Source organism: Cnephaeus nilssonii (genome assembly GCF_951640355.1).
Source record: "Cnephaeus nilssonii genome assembly, chromosome: 14".
Lineage (NCBI taxonomy): Eukaryota > Metazoa > Chordata > Mammalia > Chiroptera > Vespertilionidae > Cnephaeus > Cnephaeus nilssonii.
Window position 1 is genome coordinate 17,435,097 of NC_137085.1, and position 13,205 is coordinate 17,448,301.

The 13,205-nt window shown below is 42.9% G+C and overlaps 1 protein-coding gene across 6 annotated transcripts in view; it reads left to right on the top strand.

The window, feature by feature from the left end:
• Window positions 1–11,108: 11,108 nt before the first annotated feature.
• The window catches only part of PTBP3 (polypyrimidine tract binding protein 3), a 75,747-nt gene continuing 73,650 nt past the window's right edge, over window positions 11,109–13,205 (top strand). For 2 of the 6 annotated variants that reach the window (XM_079791053.1, XM_079791055.1), the window contains exon 1: window positions 11,109–11,244. Coding sequence is in view for 2 of the 6 variants with exons in the window: in XM_079791051.1 (XP_079647177.1) it covers window positions 11,237–11,244 (8 nt within the window). In the remaining 4 variants the exon portion in view is untranslated. The other 4 variants (XM_079791051.1, XM_079791052.1, XM_079791056.1 and 1 more) reach the window with 3 other exon arrangements.

Here is a 13,205-nt window from a genome sequence, read left to right on the forward strand (position 1 = left end):
TATTAGTGGAACCAACACTAGATCTTCTAATTTATCAGAGAAAGTTGTTATAATGCTGATACTAAACTTTAAAAAGTAGAAAGGAGCTCTGTTGAGCTATAAAAAAAGGAAAAGTTTTAAAGGAGGAAAAGGGGCAAAAGAAGGAAATTATTAGTAAAAGAAGCATTGTCTCAGGCTGGGTCACTCTCCTAAGGGGAATGGAAAGATTTTATCTGGTAAATAGAGGCCCAGTGCACGAAATTCGTGCAGGGGTAGGGCCCCTAGGCCTGGCCAGTGATCAAAGCCGATTGGTGCCTTCCGGCTGCCGGCCGTGGCCTTCCTTCGTTCCGCGCCACCCCCTAGTGGTCAATGCACGTCACAGCGAGCGATCAAACTCCCGGTCTCCCGGTCAAACTCGCCAGGGGACACTTTGCATGTTAGCTTTTTATATATATAGATTACCTCACCAGTGCTGACTAGGTAATTCCAGGTTAACTGCTTAAAGGTTAAATTCCTAGGAGTGGTTGAAACTGCAGTTAGATTAGGATTAAGTCTTGGTTTGCTAATGTGGGGCTTAGCACAAGTGAGTCCATTTTAGGCCTGCTGTCTCTTTTTTAACACTGGAAATAGAAGAAAAGTTTCCCTTTGGTGTTAGTATGCCTTTTACACCCATACTTGGTAATCTCCCTTTTTATAAAAAGGAGAAATAGGTCTCTGGCCCAGAGTCTTCAAGAGATAATAGTATCTGGTTAGAATTTAATATTGCTTACATTGTATTTAGTGACAGCTCTTATGGCAAATGATACTGGTTTTCCATTTATGATAGTGGTATAAAATTTCCTTTTAAAATAATTGCTCTGGCCAGGCAGCTCGGTTAATTAGAGCATTGTCCTGATATGCCAAGTTTTCAGTTTTGACCTCTAGTCAGGGCAAATACAAGATTCAACCAATGAATACATAAATAAGTGGAACAACAAATCGATGTTTCTCTCTAAAATCAATTTTAAAAAGTGAAAGTGATGTTATAAAAAATATTTGAAGACTCGGGGGAGCCGCGAAGGGCAGGGGTCTGGAGGCACGCGCGCAAGTGTGCGCAGAGAGGACTGACTGCTGAGGTTGCCACTGGCTTTCCCTAGCGGGAGGGAGTCGGAAAGTCCCGACTGCACTGAACCCCAGTTCCGACTGCACTGAACCCCAGTTCTGGGCGAGCCCCTGGGGACCCAGGCTCTTACAGGGGGAATCTGGATCGTCAGGTGGAAACTCAGGGGAGCCGCAAAAGGCAGAGGTCTGGAGGCGTGCGTGCAAGTGCGTGCAGAGAGGACTGACTGCTGAGTGTGCCGCTGGTTTTCTCTAGCTGGAGGGAACCGGAAGCTCCCGACTGCGCTGAACTCCTGTTCCGGGCGAGTTTCTGGGAATCCAGATTCATCAGGGGAGAAACTGGACTGTCTGGCAGCGGGCGAAACTCAAGGGCAGTTTTCTCTCAGAGGTGCTTGCAGCGATTACCAAGGGACACTGAGACCCAGGGGCCTCATAGGGCAGGGATGACGGGAAGCCAAGACTGTCTGCTCAGCCCTGAGACTCCGCCCCATCCAAGCTGAGCACAGAGGCTTTTGCAATTTTGCAAGTCTTGTCTCATAAGGCTGTCTCCAGCACAAAAGTTCTCCCGGCATAGACACAGCTGATCCTAACAGCCAACTGGCCTGGAGGTGAATTCCTCCCCGTGATACCAACAACAATCAAGACTTAACTACAACAAGACTATACACACAGTCCACAAAGGGGTGTATCAAGAGTGTCCAACTCAGGTAACTGGGGAGGCCAACCCACTGGGCCATATAGGACACTTAGCACACAAAGCTACCCTACCAACTCAGGGAAACAGCAAAAATGCAGAGACAAAGAAACAGATCACAAACAAAAGAAATGGAGAAAAACAAATGACTGGATATAGAGTTCAAAACCACAGTTATAAGGTTTTTCAAGAATTTCCTAGAAAAGGCCAATAAATTTAGTGAGACCCTTGAGGATATGAAAAAGGACCAACTAGAAATTAAACATACACTACTGAAATAAAAAATATTATACAGAGACCCAACAGCAGAGTAGAGGAATGCAAGAATCAAGTCAAAGATGTGAAATACAAAGAAGCAAAAAACACTCAACCGGAAAAGCAAAAAGAAAAAATCCAAAAATTTGAAGATAGTGTAAGGAGCCTCTGGGACAACTTCAAGCGTACCAACATCAGAATTATGGGGGTGCCAGAGGAGAGAAAGAGCAAGATACTGAAAACCTATTTGAAGAAATAATGACTGAAAACTTCCCCCACCTGGTGAAAGAAATAGACTTACAAGTCCAGGAAGCGCACAGAACCCCAAACAAAAGGAATCCAAAGAGGACCACACCAAGACACATCATAATTAAAATGCCAAGGCAGGCAAAAGACAAAGAGAGAATATTAAAAAAAGCAAGAGAAAAATAGTTAATTACCTACAAGGGAGCACCCATATGATTGTCAGCTGATTTCTCAACAGAAACTATGCAGGCCAGACAGGAGTGGCAAGAAATATTCAAAGTGATGAATAGCAAGAACCTACAACCAAGATTACTCTACCCAGCAAAGTTATCATTTAGAATTGAAGGTCAGGTAAAGAGCTTCACAGATAAGAAAAAGCTAAAGGAGTTCATCACCACCAAACCAGTATTATATGAAATGCTGAAAGGTATTCTTTAAGAAGAGTAAGAAGAAGGAAAGAGTAAAGATAAAAATTATGAACAATAAATACATATCTTATCAACAAGTGAATCTAAAAATCAAGTGAATAAAAAATCTGATGAACAGAATAAACTGGTGAATATAATAGAATCAGGGGCATAGAAAGGGAGTGGACTGATAATTCTCAGGGGGAAAGGGGTTTGGGGGGTGCAGAAAGAGACTGGACAAAAATCGTGAATGAGGACAGTGGGGGGGCAAAGGGTGGGGTGGGAACCGAGTGGAGGGGAGCTATGGGGGGAAAGGAGAAACAATTGTAATAATCTGAACAATAAAGATTTATTAAATTAAAAAAATATATATCAGCCATCTAAAAAAAAGAGTACAGATGATACATGGATAGAACAAGAATCATGGAAATGGTACTGGGATGACCCAAATTGAAGAAACTGCTCCAGGCAAGTGGGCCTGTGAATACATTCATGGCAATCTGAGGGTTTTCTGCAAGAATGTTTCAATTTTTCACATTTGTGTTTATAATGTTACATAATTATATTCTAGATCATGTGGATAACTATCTTACAATAAAGTGAGGCCTACCTTTGTATATACATTTGCTTCCTCACACATTAGTGTCACTTTGTCATGGGCTAATGAGAAAAAAAAGAGAGCTTGATAGGTAAATGATGCATTTGATTCACATAGAAGGCAAGTGATAAAACATTCTAAGAAATGCAGGTATAGAGAAAGTTTTTAATACAATTGAGTTATTGTCCCCACTATAATGAAGTTATATCCATGCAGATATTCAGCTAATATACAAAGGTTGGCCCTACTAATTATAGACAACATCTATTTTGAATGGTTGGTCTTGATTTAGTACCAGTTATTAAAAATGTTGAGTATCACCTGTATCATTGGTCAAAGAACCTTTGCTGTAGGAGTCAGCACTATATTCATGTTGTGAGCAAGGATTTTTTGTTTTAGCCAGATAATTTTACCTTTTAAAATTAACTGTTAATTTAGATTTCTATTGATTTAAAAATTTTACCTTTATAACAAGGAGACAGAACTGAAACTCACATCACCCTGCTTTGCCCCAGAGGATGGCTGGTTAGCCAGAGATGGGTAAGATTCCTCAGGGAAGGAACAACCTAAGACAGGCACAGTCGTAGAGGGGCCATCAGGAAAGAACTTGGGGGTCAACAGAGGTGGGACACAGACCCTCACCCCCCTAACTTTTCAGGGGCCTGGACCCTCACCCCTTCTGAAGGAAGTCTCCTTCCCCCATGGCTGCTTAACTTCCCATGCCCAGCTCAAATCAGGACCCGGGTAACAGACAGAGACTTGGCCGACAGCAGCTGCCCTCTGACTGCAACAAGAATTGTTTGAGTTGTCTTGAACCCATGGTGTGGGGAAGTGGGTTTTTGATATCTAAATCCAGCCTACCACCAGGAATGCTCAGGACCTACTCAGGAAGGCAAAGAATCCTTTCCACTAATATTTACAGGGTAAAATAAGATTGTTGTTAGAGTAATAAATTTGACAGTAAAATAGTAGTCAAGTTTTCAGGCTAATTTAAATTAGCTCATTGAAACAAGCAAATATTCTAGAAAAATTAATAGTACTGGAAAAAAAGCAGTTCCTAAAGTGTTAACTAAAATTTTTATTGGTAGTTCATCTCATGATAAAATTGCATATGTAATGAACCTAAAGCAGTTATATTATAGTGCAAAAAATTAAAAATTTAAAGCTATCAAGACTACATTTAAAAATTTTCAAAAGCCTCCTAATATTTAAATTAAAAAAAGGGGGGGGATAGTAGAATATCATGTAAGGAAAAATATCCTGTAAGTAAATTACATCTAGAAAACTTGTACTTTAGGAAATTAATTGTAATGCTAACAGCAAGACACCCATGAAAAACACACATGGTGTCAAAACAAGCCAGAGGAAAATCATCTGGGCAAAAAATGAAAAAGGATCCCAAGTCACATTTGTAGAAAATATTCCTTTATTAACTTTTGGTCAAGAATATGTTTGTATATTTTCAGAAAACAACTCTGAGACCATGTGGATTCTGGCAACAGAGAGGAATCGACAGGACTACTCCAGCCATGAAGACAGAAGAGAAGCAGTCCAGAGATGGAAGACGCTGACGTCACCTTGCCAAACTAGCAGTCAGCAGCTGTGCGTCACTGCAGGTTGCCCATGACCAAACCAGAGAGGGTCGGACCTGCATTACCACCATTTGTCCACCATCCAGAACTGAAATATCATTGCTGACATGTGCACATAAGGAACTGTTTGACATTGAAATTGGGTCTCAAAAGAACTGTTGGCCAAGAAAGAAACTCACTGCAGACTGATTCATTTGCCTTTCAGCATAACCATTATTGCTTGTCTCATTTTCGGTTCTTATAAGTGTATTTCTAGTAGCACATGATCTCACTCATCTAGGGGAAATGATGAACAACATAGACTGATGAACAAGAACAGACCCAGAAACAAGGAGGCATGGATCAGACTGTCAGGCCTCAGAGGGAGGGTAAGGGAGGGTGGGGATATAGGGGAGAGATCAACCAAAGGTCTTGTGTGCATGCTTATGAGCCTAACCAGTGGTTAAGGACAACAGGGGGGAAGAGGCATGCATGGGGAGGGGTGTGGGATGGGAATGGGGGGATGAGGACAAATATGTGATACCTTAATCAATAAAGAAATTAAAAAAAATTTACCTTTAAGTTAAAAATCTATTTTAGTTTATTGTTTATAAAATCTAGTCTTGTTTCTAAATATTTAACTGCCATTATAAAAAATCTATTTAAGTCAATGCTGAAGAGTATCTTCTTTTTATTGAAAGTTGAAGTGTAGAGGTTACATGGGGTATATTCTTTTTTTTTTTTTTTTTAATCCTCATCCTAGGGTATGTTTAGAGAGAGAGAAACATAGATGTGAAAGAGAAACATCGATGGGTTGCCTCCCTTAAGTGCCCCAACTGAGATGGAATCCGCAACCTAGGTATTTGCTCTGACCAGGAATTGAACCCACAACCTTTTAGTATATGGGATGACGCTCCAGCCAACCCAGCCACCTGGCCAGGGCTGGGTGTATTCTTTAAAAACACACACACAAAACTATAGTTAAAATCTGTAGGAGTAGGGCTACAGCTTAAGTTTGTTTTGTGTGTTTTTTAAAAATATATTTTTATTGATTTCACAGAGGAAGGGAGAGCAAGACAGATAGAAACATCAATGATGAGAGAGAATCATGGATCAGCTGCCTCCTGCACGCCCCACACTGGGACGGAGCCACAACCCCCGCATGTGCCCTGACCAGGAATTGAACTGTGACCTCCTGGTTCATAGGTCGACGCTCAACCACTTGAATAGCTTGAGTTTTTATTCTATATAAGTTTCAACATGTGCATTTCAACATATGTAATTTTACCTAAAAAAAAGTAGAAAACAAAAATGAGTAGAGTGGTAGAGAAGGGTAAAGTTATAGATGAAACAAGAATGTCAAAATATTGATGTAGACAGTCCTGAAGTTAAGACTATCAGAAAACAAGTGAGAAGAAAGAAATTGTTGTACATACTAAGGTTGCCATGAGAAAAAGTAAAAACAAACAAACAAAACAACAAGAATGTGTAGGGGCAAAGCAAAAATTCTGTTATCAGTTCTCAAGAAGTAGATGGCCTAAAGATAAATCTGGAAAAGTACATTCTGTGGGCTTAGGTGGCGAAAGAAAAAAAAGAAAAGAAAAGAAAAGAAAAGAAAAGAAAAGAAAAGAAAAGAAAAGAAAAGAAAAGAAAAGAAAAGAAAAGAAAAGAAAAGAAAAGAAAAGAAAAGAAAAGAAAAGAAAAGAAAAGAAAAGAAAAGAAAAGAAAAGAAAAGAAAAGAAAAGAAAAGAAAAGAAAAGAAAAGAAAAGAAAAGAAAAGAAAAGAAAAGAAAGAAAAGAAAAGAAAAGAAAAGAAAAGAAAAGAAAAGAAAAGAAAAGAAAAGAAAAGAAAAGAAAAGAAAAGAAAAGAAAAGAAAAGAAAGAAAAGAAAAGAAAGAGCTAATGGGAATATATTCTACCTTGGATTTAGCAATAAACATATACTAAGGGTCCAACTCTTAGTGCAGGGGCTGCAAAAAGTGACCGATTCTGTTATTTTTACATTGCTTTTTTGTCTCAAGAAGTCCTAACTGTAAATATAAATAGGGTAATGTTAGTTAAATATTAACTACCACTGCATACTGGAATACCTTAAGGTAAATGTTCAAAGGTTGTATTTTGTCCAAACATCATAAATGTGGGGGGTATCTTTTATCAGATAAAGGTGTTTCAGAGGAATTTCTTAAGACAAATTAGAATAAAAACACAAGGAAGGCAAAATGTTAGACAATTTATAAACTAAATTATTATGGCTGTCTTATATTTCTTTTTTAAAAAATATGTTTTTATTGATTTTAGAGAGGAAGGGAGTTGGGGAGAGATAGAAATATCAATGATGAGAGAGAATCATTGATCGGCTGTCTCCTGCACGCCCCATACTGGGAGTCGATGGAGCCTGAAACTTGGGCATGTGCCTTGACCGGGAATTGAACCAGGGGCCTCTTGGTTCCTGGATCGATGCTCAACTGCTGAGCTACACCCACTGGCCAGGCTGTCTTACATTTAAAAATTATAGAGCAATTAGCAATACAGAATGCTACCTTTTTCACCATTAAGAAACCAGTAGTATACAGAACATAAAGCTTTCATGCCACGTCAGGTCATGTGAGTGATATTTGATCATTCAGAAACTCAGAAACTTTTACTGAGGACATGGTTTTTCCATGCCTTCTGAATTCTGGGAATAGCCAGGATTCTAAAAGTAGTCTTAGAAGACCTAAATTCCATTCTTCCCCCCGTTTTTGAATCAGACGGACTCACAAACCTATGGAGCTCAGTCCATGAGAAGTCTTGAATTTATGACCAAGAATTAGGGGAGAGAAAGGTTTCACCTTTTTGTTTTCTTTGTGAACTGTTTTCTTGTATCTAGCCTTCTATTGTTAAAATTACGTGCTAAGTGGTTAGGAAATGTCGTACAGTTTTGTTCATTTTAGTCAGGTACATTGTCTTTACATTGGAGACTTTTCAGAGTTATTGTTGTTGTTGTTTTTTCAGAGTTATTGTTAATAATAAGGACAATGAATTACAGACAGACTCACATTTATTTTTTTACTTTTATTTTTGTTAATCCTCATTCGAGGATATTTTTCCATAGATTCTTCAAGAGAGTGGAAGGGAGGGGGAGAGACAGAGAGAAAGAGAGAAACATCAATGTGAGGCACATCAATTGATTGCCTCCTGCTCGTGCCCCAAGCAGGCTGGGGATTGAGCCTGCAACCAAGGTATGTCCTTGACAGGAATTGAACATGGGACCATTCAGTCAGTGGGTGGACACTTGATCCACTGAGCCAAACCAGCTAGGGCAACATTTATTTTTTAATATTGAAATTTGTTAGCTATCTTAAGGAGTAGAGCTAAGAGAAAGACAAATTTTGTTTTTTAAGTATAGTGTAAATTGACACAGCCTTTTGGGAATCATTTTGGCAATATTTATCATATTTGAAAATGCTTATACTCTGATCTGCAATTCTACTTCTAGGAATCTATTTTTCAAATATAATCATATGCATGCAAAGATGTTCATACATATGTGATATTCTTTGCAATATTGTTAGTTGTTTTAAATAATTAGAAGCAATGAAAATTTTCACTGTTTTGTAAAATGTTAAATCATGGTACATGAAACTATGAAATACCATGCAAGATTAAAAAAGAATGAAGTGGATGAAAAATACTGATGTGAAAAAAAAAAATCTCCAAAATTATCAAGTGAAAAGAGCAAATGAAAAATGGTGAGGGTTTGGAATGATGAATAGAGAATTGTTATATGGTTATCATGGGCAAGGGGTGGCCTGTGAAGAAAAATAGTTATAACTTTTTAATATTTAATACTTGGAATTTTTCAAAATGAGCATGGATAATTATATATATACACTAGAGGCCCGGATCGTGCAGGGGGGGGGGGGGGGAGGGGGGGGGAGGAGGAGACGGGTCCCCTCAGCACAGCCTGCATCCCTCTCACAATCCTGGACCGCTGGCTCCTAATTGCTCACCTGCCTGCCTGCCTGGTCACCCCTAAATGCCCCCCGCTACCGGCCAGGTCGCCCCCAACTGCCCCCCCCCCGCTGGCCTGGTCACCCCTTACTGCCCCCCCTGCCAGCCAGGTCGCCCCCAACTGACTCCCTCTGCTGGCCTAGTTGCCCCCAACTGCCCCCCCACTGGCCTAGTCATCCCTCACTGTACCCCCCCTCCAGCCTAATTGCCCCCAACTGCCCCCCCCCTGCCGGCCTGGTCGTCCTATGCAACCTGCATGTTCAGTCGTTTGGTCGTCCCTCACTAACCCCCCTGCTGTCCTGGTCGTAGGCAGCCATCTTGTGAGGGTGTGAGGATCAATTTGCACATTACCTCTTTATTATATAGGATTAAATATATTATTATTGCCTTTAGAGAGAGGAGAAGAGAGAAATATTGATGTGAGAGATAAACATCACTCAGTTGCCCCCTACAGGGATGAAGTCGGAGACCTGGGCATATGCCCTGACCTGAATGGAATCTGGGATATTTTTGTGTACAGGAGGATGCTCAAACAACTGAGCCACACCAACCAGGGTTCTCATCATGTTTCTTGTGTAATCAACAGACAACAACAGCAACACTGTATCAGCTACTTATCTTGCTGATATTTTTAATATCCATCTGGCAATTTACAAGCTGCAACTTAATATTTGGATTTAACATACAAAACAAAATATATTTGACCTTTTGGAATGAGGGACTGAGATCAGATACAGTACTTTAAAGGTACCTGAGATATTTGAAAATTGTTTTTGGCCAATGAGTAAATAAATAAACTGAACCACAGAATCCATTCAACCATGAAGGCTGGAACCTGATTTTCTGGGTACCCCTGCAGTGCTTGACACATAGTAAATAATAAATATTGGCTGAATGATGGGTAGACAGCTTAAATCTTTTTAGTAGCACCCACTTATTTAAAAGCATACCTGTGCGACACTTCTCTCTCATCTTTATAGCTCAATCTGTATTTCTATCTCCCTTCTTCTCTCTCTAAAATCAATTTTAAAAATTTAAATAAATAAATAAAAGCATACCTGTTACTTGAGCTCCTTGTCACTTGCTTTTCAAATGAGGAAGCAGAGAGGGAGCAAGCCCTTCTTTCCGCTTAGGAGGCTAGGAATTCGGTCCAGGACAGAGTTTAGTGGCTCACGTTTTGGTGACCTGTGACTTGAAAACATCATTCAATTTCAGAACTAGATAAAATATAAGAGGGAAAGTTATATATATAATATATTACATAAAATTACATATAATATACATAAAATTATAGATACACATAATTTTGCTCAAACTAGAGGAAAAGGCTCTAGTGGCTCTGAATATGGGCAGATCACCGTATTCGTGTCTAAACCTTTATCTGCAAAACGGAAATCACTCTCGCATAGATTTTTGTTGCTTGTTTTTTTTTACATGGAGAAAAAAGGAAAACTTTTATAAAATGCTGGCATTAGGGTGGTCATTCCATATTGTGCAATGAGTGTTTCCGATAAATTAAATCTCAGACTGTGGGGTCGAAAAGCCCCCGGAGACTAAAACTACAAAAAAAAAATCAAATGTTCCCCAATTCGGTGGTCCCTTCAAACTCATTCACCTTAAGTCGCAACCACACCTAGCGGCCCGGTGCGGGTCCCACAGTCGACTCCCAGCGGGCAACCGGCGGGTCCCCGCACTGGCTTGAGCCCCCGCTGGGGTCCCCAGCCCGGGCTTCCTCGAACTGCAGCGCCCGGGACTCCGAGGACCACAGCCCACGCCTGGCCTCCGTGCTTTGGCCAGGGCCGACCCACCGACAGTCTCGCCCACCCGGGACAATTACACCGCGGCTCGGAGGTTCTCGCGGGACAGCCTCACCTACGCTCCGGAGTCGGGTTCCAAGGTTTCCCCAGCCGGTAGAGGGAGGTAGCCAAGCCAGACGGCCGAACGCGGAGAAGCCGGCGGGAGGGCGGGGTGGCAAGCGGGAGGCACAAGGCGCGCGCTCCCGCGGACACGGGAGGGAGACGGCGGGCGGGGCGCACGCGCGCGCCGGGACCAGGGGCGGGGGGCGGGGTCTTCGGAAGCCCGCAGGCAGAGGGCGCCCTGGAGCCGGGCTGGAGGCCGGCAGGGGGCGTGGCCAGGGGAGGGCGTCAACGCCAGGGGGGCGGGGCGGGGCGAGGCGGGGACGCGCTTGCGGGGTGGGGAAGGCGGGGGCGCGGCGGTGGCGGGAGCGTCCCTGGTTTCCGCCCCTGTTTCCCACTCTCCTTCCACCTCCGACCGCCGGGGCTGTGGACAGGCTCCGCTGGCCCGTCCCCCGGAGCCGCCCTGCTGCTGCCGCTTCCTCCCTCCGCTCGCGGTGAGCCCGGCAGTCTCCGCACGGTGCGCGCCCCCCGTCTGGGCCATGGATGGGTAAGTGCTCCGCGGCGGTGCGGCGGTCGTGCGGGGCTGCGCTTGTCCCGCTTCCTTTCGGCTCCGGTCCGGACGCGCCGAGGCCGGAGAGCTGGGTGCGGCACCGGCGGTCGGAGGAGCGGCCCCGGCCGAGCCCGACGGCCGGGCTTCCGGGCGCCTCCTAGGGGAGCTCGAATTGCGGAGGGGCGGTCCGCCGCAGCCTCGCCTTCCCCCTGGGGGGCGCCCCCGTAATATCCGCCCCTCACACCGGGAAGTGGAGGAAAGCCCGGGGGGGAGCCGCCGGGGCTTGGGGGCCGGCCTCCGCGCCCGAGGGTCGGGGAGCCCTGCCCGGCCTCTCGACACTTCCTCTCGGAAAATGGTGCGCGGCGCTGGGGGAGGCGGAGGCGGCGCTCGGGGCGGGCGCCCTCCCGCTTGGGGAGTTGCTGTTTACCGGCGAGGTGGGGCGAGCGCTGGAGCTTCCCCTGGCGGGGAGGCGAGTGGCCGCGGGGAGGCGGACGGCGAGTGCACGCGTCGGTACACGTCTGGGCGGCGACCCGGTCCCGAAGCCAGGGCCCCTCGCGGGGGGTTCGGCCTGCCGGGGAGCCGGCCGAGGTCCCCGGACTCGTGCTGTGAGCTGTGTTAACGATTGCTGTACACCAGGCGTTTGGAGAACCACGGACGCCGCCTCCCACCCCACCCCCGAGAAACTTCGTGAATTCCCTGCCATGTATGCAAAATATTGTCTGAGTGCAATTTCCGGGGAGCCTTCAAACGCTAAGTGAATGAGGTCTGTGGTCAAAGTAAAAAGATGTAGAATTACCGATGTAAATGTTTCTCCTGGGGATTCAGTGATATGGGGTGGGACCTGACAGATATTTTAATATTTTAAGGAAACAACTGGATTAGGATCTTGGTGAATGGAAGGTCGTAGTACGTGTACAGCAAGAATTTTTAAAAATTTTCCAGCTCGATCAGCACCTGCAGATCACTTATGTAGGCATTCGAAGCTTTGTTTGGACGTTGACGTGCTTGTGATGATACGATTGCTGTAAACCCCTCGGTTGTAGACTATGTAGAACTTGTTTGAAACAGTAAAAGCCGTGTACATGTGGCCATATATATAGTCGATGATGGTTGTCATGCTGTGTAAAGACGGTGGGATCTTACAATAATTTTTGCCTTCATTAGATTTCATTTATCCTAGTTTCCTAATATTAAGTCTAAATGATATGTTGGGTTAACTCATTTGAATGCATATTGTACACTGTACAGACATTAGACAAAGTTCAGTTTTACATTTCATTTATGGTTGGATGTCCTTTCAAGTATTTTTTTATTTGATTGAAACTTTATTGTTTAATTGAAGCTTCTCTGGGAGATTTGTTGAAAATTCATTTCACATCACCTTATTCAATTACACTTTGTATGTGGGCAAAATTGTGCTATTTTGTGTAATTATGCCACTGGTTTTAGTTAGGAAGGCTGTGAAATTAGTATTTCATTATGTATAGTGAATTGTAAAAACGGTTTGACTTGAGATATGAAAGTAGGTTAGCTTTTTGTATTGGAAAATTTAAAATAGAGGACTGTTGGGTTATGCATTTTGGCTGTTAAATTCTTGGACAACATGAAGTGCAAGCTTACTATTTTGGACAGTGTTTTAAGTTCTGTTCACTCTATATGTGGTTTTAGAGCTAAGAATGAGTTTAATGATTTAAATAAGGGCAATAAGGTACTGAAAGGTAAGTTCATTTGGGAGATCAAGTAGGTGCATGATTTACTTTGTAACAGGACCAATACCATAGTATATTACATAGTCTTTTTTTCTTTATGCACAAACATCAGTTATTTATCACATTTAAAATTTAGACAAATGAATTTCAAGTTTCAAAAGTCTATAAGGAAAAATAAGTCTACATGGTTATTGTTTAAAACTATTGAATTTGCATCATTAAACAGTCCAGAGTCATAAATTTGTTTAC